This window comes from Gracilinanus agilis, chromosome 5 (genome assembly GCF_016433145.1).
Source record: "Gracilinanus agilis isolate LMUSP501 chromosome 5, AgileGrace, whole genome shotgun sequence".
NCBI lineage: Eukaryota > Metazoa > Chordata > Mammalia > Didelphimorphia > Didelphidae > Gracilinanus > Gracilinanus agilis.
This window is the reverse complement of record NC_058134.1, coordinates 91,249,283-91,264,775: the sequence shown is the minus strand read 5'-3', so window position 1 is coordinate 91,264,775 and position 15,493 is coordinate 91,249,283. Positions and strand designations below refer to the sequence as shown.

The window sequence follows — 15,493 nt, the reverse complement described above, 5'->3', positions numbered from 1 at the left end:
GCTTTCATCTTTGGGTTTGGGGTGCAATTCAGATTCCCTAACTCATCAATTTGTAAACCATAAAGCAAGATACCATCAGATCAACTAAAATTAATAGCATAACACAAAAATAATGACTTAATTGCAATTGTAGTGTCAGTGGAAGTATTAAGTACTCAGCTTTTAAAAATACTGTTATGGGCAGAAGGGGACAGCTGAAGTTTAGATAAGACAATTGTTATTTCTTGAAGTTCTCTAAATATATGATACAATGGGGCAGTGTTGTATGGTGAGAGAAAAAGATGATTTCATTTTTGTGCTGACTAAACTTTTCATTAGCCTAAAACAAACCTTTGGAGTTAGTTCTTCCTCTAGAAAAAGAAACTACTTTGCCTATTGTTTGGACAGTTAAGATTAATGGATATAAAAACATTATAAAGTATTGCATACTTTATTAGTTCAAATTCTCATTTGAATATTACATACTCTAGTTTAGTGATGGTGAACCTATGATGTGGGTGCCAAAGATGGCACACAGAACATTCTCTGTGGGCCATTCTTGCATGCTCGACAGTCCCCCTCTCCCCCCACCAGCCTGTCCCCCCTTGTTTGTTACTAGAAAGGCAGAGGGACTCAGGCAGAGCTGTCCCCCTCCTCAACTCCACCATGCCTGAGGACATTTTTTCACATCCCCCACCTCTCTGCCCAACAGCCCATTGGGAACACACAGTGATTAAGGTGGGCAGCTTACACACAGCAGAACTGGAGCAGAACAGAGCACTTGGGCCACTCCCCTCCCTCTCCCTACATTCACTGAGGACATTCCTCACTTCATCTACCCCTCCAGTCCAGCAGCCCAACTTTCTCTCTCCCTTGTGTGGGGTAAGGGGAGGGGGCAGGGCAGGGCATGCCCAGCACTCGTGGTGGGGAGGGGCATGGCACCTGCTTCCTGGAAGTGGGTGGGCAGGGCACTTGGTCTCAGGGGTGGGGCCTGGCATTCCATCTCTAAAAGATTTACCATCACTGCTGTAGTTGTAGGGAAAAAATATAATTCTGGAGCCTTTGGATTTTATACACACATCTCTTTTTGTTTAGTTTTTTTTTTTTTGGTTGTTTCTATTATAAAGAATATTTTGTAGTCAGGAAATTTAGATTCTAGCTTGACTTTTGATATCAGCTATTTAACCTTGGATGAGTAATTTAATTTTTTTAGGCTTTTTATTTCATTATCTGTAAACTGGGTTCAGGCCCATTACTATCAAATGGCCACTTAGTAAAGATTTATGAAGTACTTACCCTGTGACCTGCTCTGCAATGAGTGCTGGGTAAAGGACAAGATATAAAGAAAGATAAAAATACTGATCAAGCCGTCTAGGAGTTCACAGATAACTAGTAGGGGAGACAACATGCAAATCATTATATACATGCCTTGTATATACAGCGATGGTAGAAATAAGCCTTCTAGGGAAGGCAGTTGTCATAGAGCTTAGCAATGTCTGCAGGAGAGATTTGAACTGAATCTTGAAGGAAGTCAAGCAAAGTATAAGGTGGAAGTCAAGAGGGACACTATTCTAAGCATGGGGATAAAAATAATGTGAAGGTTGTAGTGCCAAGAGATGGAGTGTCACGCATGAGGACCTAGCAAGTAGGCCAAGTGTTATAAAATGTGTAGAGTGGGGAAAAATATAAGATGACTGAAAAGATAAAGAAGGGGGACAGGTTGTAAAGGACTTCAGAGAATTTTATATTTGATCTTGGAAGCAGTAGGGTGAGTATGGTGATGGTCATTTATACCAACCGTTAGTATAAACATTAAATTTAATTTTTCATATAGAGTACTTACAAATGTAATGTCACTTTCCTCTGTGTTTTGAAAGAAGGACAGAAGCTAAGCATTTTTAGTGTCTACATTTTTTTATGCTGTAGTGCTATTTTTTTATTTTTCAGATGTTGGATTTTCAAGGGCTTAAATTAAACTGAGTTTAAATCAAGTTTTTGACCTTGAGTATGTTCAGTATACATCCCCTAAAAATTTTTTTTTTGTCATGCATACAATTTGAAAATCTAAAAAGCAAAAAAAAAGATATGTACTGTTTTAGCATAAGGAATTCATTTTGAGGGTAATTTCAGGTTAATTATAATATTCAGAATTTCTAATGAGGTGTTTTAAGATTTTCATTGTTGTTAATCACCTCTTAATGTGAAAAATCACATCTTTTTAGACATCTTTTTTTGTTCTGTTGCCATTTCCAATTCCCGGTTTTTCCCCACAGTTTTTTCCTTTTTTATGTTTTAAGATATATTTTAAAATGATAGTAGTATAATTTCGTATGTGGGGAAACCCTAGCCTTGGAGTGAAGAGTTTGGACAATTCTGGTTATATGTTTATTGGTCTATGTGACCCTGGGAAAGTCCCTTTAATTTCTTTGTTCTCTTTGTCTGTAACACTTTTTTATTCTACCTCATTTTATTAGAAGGTGAACACATTTGAGAAACAAAATACAATGCCTATAATAAAATTTCTGTAGCATAAGGGAGATGTTAGAGAAAATTTGCAAATTCAGTAACTTTGATAAAACCTATTTTATCGTCCACTCTGGGTTTGACTTAGGCTTTGCAAACATGACACCTTTTGGACTGCTTAGAGTAGAGTAATTTTTCACTGAGGATGCACTTTGGATGATATGATTCCTTGAAATCCCCAGATGCTGACCCAGGGTTATATTGGGAAATGCCAATGGGACAGTCCTAGGTGGCCTGAGATATTTAATCACTTGGTCATTTTATTAGTTTGGGTCTCATCTTTGTTCAGCAGAGTATTAAGAGGCAACCTTTCTCATAAATCCTTATATTGAGTATTTACTCTGTGTTAGATGAGTAATCCCAACTCTCTTTGCCATTAATGGGTTTAATTTATTTAGATTTCAGAAATTGTCCAAGATGTGGTAAGCACATTTTCTAAGTGGTAATACTTTACATTTAATCATAGTTATGTAGTTTTTCCCTAATGTGCTCTTTGACTTGTTTGGATTTATTTCTTACTTTGGTTTTCAGACTCACTCACCGAGGTTAATTCCACCACCTCAGCCACAACCACAACCACAACCACAACCTCCACCACCACCACCTCCGCCACCGCCTCCTCAACAGCAACCTATTAGAAGTCTATTCCAGCAGCAACAGCTACAGCCTCTGCTTCCCTTACAGCATCCACACCATCCTTCTCCTCCTCAAGGAATGCATATGCCACCCCAAATGGAAACACCCAGAATAATGATGACCCCACCACCAGTGACCCCTCAACAACCGAAGAACATACATATAAATCCACATTTCAAAGGAACAGTAGTGACCCCTGTGCAAGGTAAATCTTGGAATCATCTTTTTGGGGAAGGGGGAACAAGGAACAAAGTAAATAGATATTTGTGTATCTGATAGCTATTTCAGTTTTTCATTTCATTAAATTATAATTATAAATTCATTAAATTATATGCATTCAATTAAATTATAACAACCAAAAAACTCTAAGATGACTCCATGCCTCATTTTTTTTAGCCTCAGGTACTTTTCTTTTCAAATTAAAATGATTCATCTTTTAAAAAACATTAAGTTTTTTTTTAGTGGTTACCTTGCTCTACTGTTAATTTCTAAGAACATTTTCAGAGAATGCTAAAAAATAATGTACATTTATCATGTTTGATCAGTTTCATGTTAGAAGTATTTGTTTTCTGCTTTTAACAATTAATTTTTGGTTTTTATTTTAAATATAGTTCGTCATAGACCACTTTGATTCTGGTCTTTGGAAACAAAGCTTGTTTCTAGTAATTATAAGTGAGTGATAATGGATACTAATGCTTAGGGAAATAAAATATTTTTTGCTATACATAACTAACCGAGAGAAAATTTATATTTTTGCCTTTCATATGAAATTCAGCAAGCATTTATTGAATATCTACCATGTTTAAGACACTGGATGTAAAGTGACAAAAATGAAAAACAGTCCCTGTCCTTCATATTGTATGTATCAGAATAGACTTCCATTTGTTTTGGATGCTTGGCCACAATCTGTGACAGAAGACCATCTTGTGAAATTGAACCAGCTATTTTACAGTTTACTCTGGATTAAGGAATTTGTTTCCTACCCAGGGCCACATAACTAGAATGGCATTTCAATTAGAATCAGGGTTTTCCATCCTTCATAGGAAATTTGATAGTTCTTGTTGATAAAGTAGCTTTGATGGCTCTTAGACTATGCAGATCATCTTCAGTAGTATTGGCATAGACACACAGGAGCAAGTTAAGTGATTCTGACAAGTTTCTGACCAGTAATAGAATATGAGAGGGAAGATAGTGACCAAAAATGAAACCATTTAAAAATAGCAGATTTTTGCTTTAACTACTTGGAAAAAATTAAAATTTACATCCAACAGAGCCCGGCTTTTGTTTTAGATGAAATGGTTGGCTCAGTAAAGGACAATTGGATATGATGCACTTTCTATTATTTTTTGCAACTGTGGAACTGCATTAAATCTAATGTGTTGGATTAATTTTACTTGTGTCTACATCTGTTAATGTTATGTATTTTCTTGTTTTAAAAAAGGCTAGTAGCAGAATGGTTGAGGACATGCCTAGTAAACTGAGAATTTGTTGGACATGAGCTTTTATATTAGTCTAACAGAAAAAGTGATTTCTAAAGCTCACTATGATTCAAGAAATAGCGCATGCTTCTGACATGTATTTCAAAAGTTTTTTAAGTCAGGTAATAATTTTTGATTGGTGAACCATTTTCCAGCCTTTCTCATCATTGTATATAATATGGACTAACAACAGTGAACCATTATCATGGGCTAATAAAAAGTATCAAGCTTGTGCCTCTTTTTTTTTTTTTTTTTTAAATAAGAATTTTAGTGCTATAATTACAGAATTCTAATGGCATGCATCTTTTCCTTGTGATCTCTGCTGGTATTCTGAAAAAACAGACAAACTAAATTTTATGAATACTTAAGGACAAGATATAATTAATTGGGCTTAAATTAGTTTGGCCACTGGTGCAGATCTACAAATCACCATCTTTGTTGCATGGGGCACTGAAAAGTTAAGTGACTTGCTCTGGGTCACACGAACAATATGTGCCTCCTTTGAGCCAGTCAGGATGCTGAGTATCTTACAAGCTGGTTTCCCTAGGCCTGTGGTGGCAAACCTATGGCATGTATGCCAGAGGGGGCACTTGGCATATGCACTGTTGCCCCAGCACAGAGTTCTTCAGAGTTTGTTACTGGAGAACCAGAGGGACTTGGGGCAGAACTATTCCCCTCCCCTTCTCCACAGGTGCCTGAGGACATTTCTCATATTACCAGCCCCTCTAAAAGGTTTGACATCACTGCCTAGGCCCTTTTGAGTTGATTTCTTATATCCTTTTTGTAGACTATAGCATTGCACATTTCATCTTTTGAAGTAATTGTACTTTAAGCATTTGTTGAAATGAGAAAGATGACAAATGCCTGTTGTGATTCTCCCATTGATAAGTATTCTAAGTATAGAAATGAAATATATGTGATTAAATATTTAGTGCATTGCAAATTCATTTAGCTTATGTACCCATTATATTCTGCCTTCTTATTTGTCACACATATATGATCAAGAACATTGTGGGGCAGGTAGGATTGAGAGCCAGAAATGAGAGGTCCTGGGTTCAAATATAGCTTCACACACTTCCTGGCTATATGATCCTGGGCAAGGCACTTAATCCCCCATTGCCTAGCCCTTACTACTCTTCTGTCTTTAAACCAATATGCAGCATTGATTCTAAGCCTGAAAGTTAAGGGCTTAAAACAACAACAAAAAAAGAATATTATAAATGCAGCGGTACTAATTGTAGATTGCACACACATATAATACTAACACAAAAGTATAATAGTAGAATATAGACACAGATGTCCTTTTTTGTATTTACCATATAAATATCTGCAAAAACACTCCCTTCCACATTCTTTTTGATCCATTGATACGGTCTCCTGATTGTGTCATAAACAAGACACACTATTTTTTGGCTCCAGGTATTTTCTATCTTCCAAACCTAGAATGCTCTCCCTCCTCAACTCTATCTACTGACTTCCTTTGATTTCCTTTAAGTCTCTTCTAAAAAAATTCCATCTTTAACAGAAAGCCTTTCCCAACCTTAATTCTAGTGCCTTTTCTCTCTTAATTATTTACTATTTATACAATATTTGGGTACTTTGTATATATTTGCTTGAATGTTATTTCCCCCATTAGATTGTGAGCTCCATGAGAAGGGGACTAATTTTTGCTGCTTTTTGTATGTCTAGGGCTTAGCAAAATGCATGACACATAATAGATACTTAATAAATGTTTTGTTCATTGGCCTTCCTTCCCCAGATCCATGTTTTCTAGAACACTGTACATACTGAAATAGTTATATATACAGTTCAAAATACTAGCAACAATAGCCCTTGTCTCCAGGACTTTATTCCAACCATCATTTCCAAATGTATTCACCAAGAATTTAACTTTCTTTTTTGCTTTCATCCAAGATCCCATAGACCTTAAAAAATTTTTTTTTTTCTCACTAATGAATGGTGGCAAAGAATAAGCTCTATTTAGCCTCCTATTCATTTCTCCCACCCATGTCATATGAGTAGCTCAAGATCTATGGCATAGAATTGCTAGGCTAGAACTCTAGACTTCATGAGTGTGGGAATAAAATAACTTTTTGAATTTATTTTTTTTTAACACTTGGCATAAGCAGTTATTTTTTCTCTTTTCTACATAATGATTTTCAGACCCTAATAAAAGGAAGGAGCGAGCCATTTTAATGTTCTAGGTAATGATCTTCTGAAAACAATTTTGAGTCCTTAGTAATTTTCTGTGTAGTGTAATGCTAACTGCTTCAGGTGATCTGTTTTTTGGGACATTCATTGTTTCCCATCCTTCTTTAGCTGATATTAGACTGATGGTGATAAAGTGGAATTCCTGATTGGAAGCATTTTCTTGCCTCCATTTCTTCCCAGTAGTTGTTTCTTTGTTAGTACCAGTCAGCAAATCTTTATACTTTCTATAAAGTTACAGTTGTTTTCCCCTTCAGATTTTATGCTACACCTATAGGTTAAGACCAGTACCAGTGCCCAATACATAATTAGTGCTTAATAGTGGATTTAATTGATGGATGCTGGCAATAACCACAATTAACCAGCTCAGTGCTAGTCCTTCCATATCATTCATCCTTTCTTTCATATTCTTTCTCTTTATGAGCTCGTTTTATAAACACCATGGAGTGCCAGGTAATCCTGTACATTAAATTCCATATAAAGTTTTGTGAGTTTGTAGACCTTGGTCTTCTCCTCTATGCAGTTGAATTAATAGGGTCTATTAAAGTTGAATTTAGAAATTTGATAATAGATTTTTTTCCCCTCCATTTGACCACTTCTCTTATCCTAAATGCATTAATTTTTTTTTGGTGCAGAAGCTTTTCGGTTTCAAGTAATCACATTTATCTGTTTTATCTTTGGTAATTGCTTCTATCTCTCATTCAGTAAGAAATATATCTACCCCTAATAAGGAGAAGTATAGGATCGGTTTCTCTTCTAATTTTTCAAAATTTTTAAACGAATTTATTATATATATAATATTACTTAAATTCAATTATTAAATAAATACATATTAAGGTCAAGTAGCTACTTAGAATGTATTTTGGAATATGGTGTAGTGTTGGTCTAAGTCTTAAGTTCTCCTAGATTGCTTTTCAGTTTTCCCAGCAGATTTTTATCAAATGAATTTTTTCCCTTAGGTAATTTATATTTCCTACTTAATCAAACACTAGGCTATTGAATTCTCTTCTTTCTAACTCTCCCTTGTGTAGTCTGTTTGATTATTTCTCTTCTTTAACCAGTACCAGATAGTTTTGATGACTTCTGCTTTATAATACAGCTTTGTAGTCTGGAAGTGCTATTTAACTTCGTTCTTACTTCTTTTCATCATTTCCTTTGATAATCTGGTCCTTTGTTTTTCTAAATGAATTTTCTTATTATTTTATCAAATACTTTAAGGAATCTCCTTTGTAATTCGATTGGTGTAATATTAAAAGTATAAATTGGTTTATGTAAACATTGTTATTTTTATTATGTTGGCAAGACCTAACCATGACCATCAGGTAAACTATCTATTATTTCTTTAAAGACCTCTTTGTAATTGACTTTATACAAATCTTTTGTTTACTTTAAAAGGTTGATCCCCAGGTATTTTATACATTTTGTAATTATTTGGAATGGAATTTTCTATTATTGCTTCTTGTGTCATTCTTTATTAATTTTTCACTTTTTAAAAAAAACTCTTACATCTGACTCAGAATCGATACTAAGTGTTAATTGCTATGCAAAAAAATGGTAGGGACTTGACAATTGAAGTTAAATGACTTGCCCATGGTTATACAGCTAGGAAGAGTCTTGAAGCTGTATTTGAACCCAGGACCTTCTGCTCCAGGCCTGGTTCTCTCTTCACTGAGCCACCTAGCTGTTCCCTTTTCTCTTTTATTCAATTTCTCCCTCTCCACTGGCTCACTTCTGCTGCCTATAAAATATACCTATATCTCTCCTATCTGGAAAATACCCTCATTTGATCCTTCTATCCCTTCTAATTATCATCCTATATTTTCTGCCATTTGAGGCTAAACTCAAAAGGCCTTCTTATAGTTTTTGCCTCCACTTCCTCTTTTCTCACTCATTAATTCCTTATAATCTGATTTTCAACCTTTTATTCCACAGAAACTCTTCTTTCCAAATTTATTAGTCATCTATTAGTTGTTAAATCCAATGACCGTTTCTTATTCTTCATTCTTTTGGACTTCTCTGCAACCTTTTGGCTCTACTTCACTTTTTCTTCCTTGATATGCTATTCTCTTTAAGTTTTTGAGATACTACCCTACTGGTTTTCCTACTACCCATCTAACTTTTCCTTCTTGTTCTTCTTTGCTGGATTTTCCTTCAGTTCACATATTCTAGCTGTAGATGTCTCTCAGAACTCTGTTCTGGGTCCTTTTCTCTTTATTATTTCACTTGATGATCAGCTAAATCTTGTAAATTTGATTATTATCTTTATGCTTATGATTCTGAAATCTGTCTTTCTTACCCCACTCTTTCTGGTAAACTCCACTCTCATTCTCCAACTGTCATTCCACACATATTGACCTGTGTGTTCAGTAGGTTTCTTAAATCGACTATGTCCCAAACAACTCATCTTCCCCCTCCTAAGCCTTCCTCCTGCCCCCCCCCCCCCCCTTATACCTTCCCTGTTAGAATATCAGTCACCACCATTTTCCTGGTCCCTCAGACTCAAAACCGTAAGATTCATCCTGGATTTCTTACTGTTACCCTCTCCGCCTCCTTACTCCCTCCATATATAAGCTGTTGCCTGAACTTGGTTATTTCACCTTTGCAAACATCTCTCAAATATACCACCTTCTCTCCTCTGACTCTTCCAGTACTCTGGTGCAGGTACTCAGTTTCTCATCATGGATTACTTTAATAGTCTATTAGTAGGTTTGTCTCCCACAAGTGTCTCCCCAATTTAATCCATTCAGGCATCAAAATGATTTTCCTAAAATGGAGGCCTGATCATGTCATAAACCAGAACATTCCCTGCTACCTCCCAATTTAAAACTCCAGTAACTTCCTATCACTTCCATCATAATACTCTGGCATTTAAAGTCCTTTATAGTCTAGCTTTCTTCTACCTTTTCAGTTTTTTAATACCTTAGCTCCTATTGCATATTCTTCCATTCAGTGATAATGCCCTTTGTGCTGTTCCATTTACAAGATGTTCAGTCTCTTCGACTTTTCCCCATTCTTGGAATACTTCAATTACTGACCTACTTGGCTTCTTTAAATTGAAACCAAAATATACCTTCTACAGTAAGCCTTTTATAACCCCTCCCAATCAGAGTGCTTTCCCTCTGTTAATTAGTTCCAATCTATCCTCCATTTAACTTCCTTTGTATGTATGTTTGCATGTTGTCTCCTCAATTAGATTGTAAGCTTGTTGAAGGCAGAGACTGTCTTTTGCCTTTTTTTGTATCCATTGTAATAGTAAGTACTTAATAAATGTTTATTGCTCAATAAGTGCTTTTTATGATATTAAAAAAAAAGTCTCTCCATGATTATATTGTAATCCTATTTGTTTTGTTAAATATTTTCCAAATATATTTTAATCTGGTTCGATCTGAGCTCTAGATTTTTCTGGACCATTTGAAGCTGAATTTAACACTAAAGGATGGTGGAAGCTCTTTTGGCTCCCATTTTGCCCAGTCATTAAATTTTAACATTTTAGGTTGGAGAATGGAGTTTGTGCCATTTGGTCATTATAGCCTTATAATCAGTCAGCCAATTAATAAGCTTTTATTAAGCAGGTACCATGTGGCAGCTGTTAGGCTAGGGGTGGGAGATATAAAGACAGAATGATCTATCAGGAGAGGCAACCTAATATACAAGTACATACAGAAGAAAAAGAGAATTTGGGGTGGAAGTCACTTGGGAGCTTAGAGAATTAGAATTAGGAAAGGCTTCTAGTAGAAAGCAATGTTTGAATCAAGTTATGTCAGAAACTAGGGATTCTAAGGGACAAGAATTAAATGAGTATTTTATGGGCATTAAAGTATAAAGGCATGTTTTCTGATTTTGGATGTTGTGTATGATAGCAAGATACTGCTTATGATGAGTCATACGTGGCAGAATTGAATGAATGGATGATGTCACTGAATAAAAAAGTCAGTGGATACATAAATACAATTTATGTCAGTGAATAAAAAAGTATTAAAAGCCTACTATCTTCAAAGCACTTGTACTATGCACCAGAGTTACACATAAAAAAGCAGAGATGGGGGAGCAGCTGGGTAGCTCAGTGGAGTGGGAGTCGGGCCTGGAGACGGGAGGTCCTAGGTTCAAACCCGGCCTCAGCCACTTCCCAGCTGTGTGACCCTGGGCGGGTCACTTGACCCCCATTGCCCACCCTTACCACTCTTCCACCTATGAGACAGTGCACTGAAGTACAAGGGTTTAAAAAAAAAAAAAGCAGAGATAGTTCTGGCTTTAAAAAAGCTTATATTCTAATGGATAAGACTGCATATAGGAAGTGTCAGTTACAATGGCAAAGTAGATGGTAATACAGCTTCATTAATATTTTCACTGATGGAATTATATCAGTATCTGATGTTGAACATTTTGCCTTTTGGTCCCAATGGGTCAAGTAATTTCTTTTTTTGGGTCTTCAGTAACTGTGGTTGCTGAGGAAGCAGTAATTGTAGCACTTGTAGACACATTTACCAGGATTGCATCTTTATGGGGCTTGTTTCTTGGATAATGGCTGTGAGGTCTAGAAGAATGAGTATTTTAGGGGGCACTACCTTCCCAGGACTCTTGGACTTTCCTCTGGGCAGAATAATACATAGTACTGCCAGGAAGGCAGATTGGAACCAGGTCTTTAAATCGTTTCTCATCCTAGAAGTAATAAGGCATGCTTGGAGTTTGTTGAGCAGAGGTGTGACAACAGTTATGTTCTTTAGGAATTCACTTTGGATTAATTAGGAGACTGTTTCAGAAGTCCAGGTGAGAGGTGAACTAGGGTGGTGACTGTGAGCTGGGAATAGGACATGAGTGTGATAAATGTAATTTTTGCTTTATGATATGATGGCAACTGAGTAGATGGGGGAGGTTAAGGATTCAACAAGCATCTTGCTGAAGTTGGTAACTAATGAGTCCACCAATGGAACTATAGGATATAATCTAGTGTGTCCTGGTCATGGATCCTTATCATTACTCAGAATAATTAGGATCCTTATCATTACTCAGAATCTCAGTGCCTGTTTAGGTACTGTGGCTATTAAATATTTAGTTATTTGCCTTGTCCCAAGACTGAGTAATCTATAAAAATAGAAAGCAATAAAGATGATTTGGGAATGGCTTTTCTTCACCATTCTTAAGTTCTTGCTTAATTCTGTCTGGATTCTTTAAATTGGTTATAGTAGTATACAGGCAAGGAAGTACTTGCTGCTGACAACTGTCCTTTTCAGCAGTAGAACAGTGCACCTTTGTAGGTTTTCTTGTACAAATCTAGATGCATATTTACAGTTTATCTTTTTTCCCCCCATAGGAACCTCATTTTGGGTAAATTTTATCTCATCTTTCATTTGTTTCTTCTCCCTTTTGTGATTAAATTTCTTAAGAAGACGATCTACAGTTGATATCTACACTTACATTCCTCTTACTCTTTTCCTAACTCTATACAGTTTGGCTTCTGACTCTATCATTCAACTGAAACTAATCTCTAGAGCAGTGATGGGCAAACTTTTTACTGACTAGATTATTAATGCTAAATAGAGGAGTTTATATTTGATTCTAGAGGCAATATAGAGCAGCCATGTTGAGCTTTGTGGGTATGAGAATGACACAGTCAGAGCAGTGTTAGTAGTATGACTTTTGTAACTATATGGAGATGGATCGGTAAGCAAGGATTTGAGGTAGTGATACCCATTAGGAGGTTGTGGTAGTAGCTCAGGCAAGAAGTGATGTCCTAAACTGAGGTAGTGGCCATTGGAATGATAATAAGGGAATAAACATCAGATGTCATAAAGGTAGAATCAACAAGACTTGATAACTGATATGGCTATGTGGGCTGAGGGACAGTAAAGATGACTTTCTCTATTTTGGAAAGATAATGGTGCCCTTAACATTAATACAAATCTAGGAAGAGTTTGGATTTGGACAGAGGTTGTTGACAAAGGTCCATATAGTCAAAGCTATGGTTTTTCCAGTAGTGATATATTGCTGTGAGAGTTGGAATTGATGCTTTCAAATGTGGTGCTGGAGAAAACTTTTGAGAATCCATTAGATTTCAGGGAGATCAGATCCATTAATACATAAAGAAGTAAATTCATACTCTTATAGATAAACACTGAAGCTGAAGCTTAAATACTTTGGCCACATAGTGAATGAAAACACAGGACTCATTGGAAAAGACTTAATGCTGAGAAAGTTTGAAGGCAAAAGGAGAAGGGGGGATGGCAGAGGATGAGATAGATAGATGCAACTGGATAGGAAAGGGAGAAGTGACCAGATGGTAGGAAGAAAACTAAGTTAAGAAAAAGTGTTTAGGTAGAAAGTTCAAGTAGTATCCAGTTCTACAGCTGTCATTCTAATAACCAAAGCTTAATAACTATAGAAATATAAAATAGAATGGTGTTGGGATGATAATTAGGATCTAAGTCAATCTAGACGTTGTGCTGTGCAACAGGTGTGTTCATCACAGGAAATTTCTGCATTACATAGGTGAAGATCCTAGTAATCCCATTAATTAACCTTTAAAAGGCTTTAATATGCCATGCCTATGGTCTTATCAGCCTTAGCAACATATATTTTATTGCAAGACTCTTAAATTGCTTGACAAGTTTGGAACTCTCCTCAAAGAAGAACTATTATCTGGAAATACTTTTGACCAGTGCCTCACCTGATATAATCTTATTGAGTTAACCTTTCCACCATTAAACCAAACTTTCATCATCAATAATATATTGTAAAAGTTAATATTCATAATATTGGACTCAACTCATTCACAACAATTTTTCTTACCTTCTCCTTATTTTATATTAGAAGTTATGGGCAGAACAGAAGAGAGGCTGAAACTGCCCAAGTATATACGGAAAAAAATAAGTGCCAGTGGAAGCATAATTCTAAATTATGCAACTTAATTATTACCTGCAAGAAACCTTTCTTGGTCTCTCTTAATGTTAGTACATTCTCTATTTTTCTCAATTTAGTCTGTATATATCTTGTTTGTACATAATATTTGTGTTATCTCCCCAATTAGAAGGCGAAGTTCCTTGGGAACAGAGACTGTTTTTGCCTTTGGGGGGGGGGTATTTGTAGCACTAGCACAGTACCTTGTACATAGGAAATGCTTAATAAATGCTTGTTGACTTGTCTGTGTGATTAAAGAATTCTATTTTCAAAACATCAAAAAGAGCAGAGAAATAAAAGCCACTGAAGAATCATTGGCAAGTACTGACCCTTATACCTGCTTTTTTGTCTATGAATTCATTTTGAGAATGGCCTATGTGCTATCTTGATAAAAAGAAGATTGGGGTGGTGGGGAAACAGCCAAGATTTCCAGGGTGATTGTCTGTGTGGACCACCTTTTTCTGGTTATTTACATAATTGATTATATAGAGCAGGAGTTGGCAACCTATGGCTCTCGAGCCATATCTGGCTCTTTCTGCAGGAGCCATAAAGTCAATTTTTTTTCAGGCGCTGTGACAGGAACACGCACTGTGAGCACTGTACAGCTCTCACGAAATTACATTTTAAAAAATGTGGCGTTTATGGCTCTCATGGCCAAAAAGGTTGCTGACCCCTGATATGGAGAATACTCTCTTCATTGTTAACTTTAAGAAAATGTTTGACTCCGCAAAATGTACCCTTAAGATCTCTCCTATATATGTCTCCTGTCTTATACACATCAGAATCATCAAGATTCCTTGATAGCCTTACCTATAGAGATAACTCAAGTGATCTGGGGAATTTTGTTGTAATCCACGTATTAAGCAGGGAAATATGTTTTCACCAAAGATGTTGCCCAGTGTCATAGAAGACAAGTTACATGAGGCACAACAAAATATTGCCTAAATATGTGCCAGGCTCTGGGCTACGTGCTGAGGATACTTCTACAAGAAATCAGACAATTCCTACTTACATTGAGATTATGTTCAAATGGGAGAGACGAATACATATGAAAAATATGTATTTATAGTATAAAGTTAATAAATACAAATCTTTGCAAAGCAGTAAAATATAAATGAACTTGATTAGCTCCAAATTACCTCCAGGATCAATATAAAATCCTCTGTTTGGCTTTTAAAGCCCATCATAACCTAGCATCTTCTACCTTTCCAGTCTTCTTACACTTTATTATCCTCCATATACTCTGTGATCCAGTGACACTGGCCTACTTGCTGTCTCTTGAACACAACACTTCCATCTCCTTACTTCATGCATGTTGACTGGCCTTTCTTCATTCCTGGAATTTTCACCTTCCTAATCTGTCTCCTGGCTTCATTCAAGTTCCAGGTAAAATTCCCCCTTTTTCAGAGATTCCTTTCCCCACCCACCTTAATGCTATATCTTGTTTGTACATCATTGTTTGCATATTGTCTCTTCCATTAATCTTGAGTTCCTTGAGAGCAAGTACTGGTTTTTTTTTTTTTTTTTTTTTTTGGTTTGTTTGTTTTGCTTTTCTTTGTATCTTAAGAACTTAGCATAGAGCCTAGCACTTAGTAAATGTTTATTGATTAGACTTCAAAATAGTTGAGAAAGGGCACTAGCATTTGGGAGGATCAGGAAAGGCTTCATGTGGAAAATGGTTCCTGAGCTGTATCTTACAAACTGCCCTCTGAAATAAAGTTCAGAAATCCACTGTAATATAACATCATTTTTATAGGGTGAATGACTAGCAAAGT

General features: G+C 36.1%; 1 protein-coding gene across 1 annotated transcript in view; it reads left to right on the top strand.

Annotated features, from left to right (window-relative positions):
* The window catches only part of RBM33 (RNA binding motif protein 33), a 167,461-nt gene that overhangs the window by 53,569 nt on the left and 98,399 nt on the right, over positions 1-15,493 (top strand). The window contains exon 9 of the mRNA XM_044678623.1: positions 3,034-3,343. Coding sequence (XP_044534558.1) covers positions 3,034-3,343 — 310 coding nt within the window. The remainder of the gene's footprint in view (positions 1-3,033; positions 3,344-15,493) is intronic.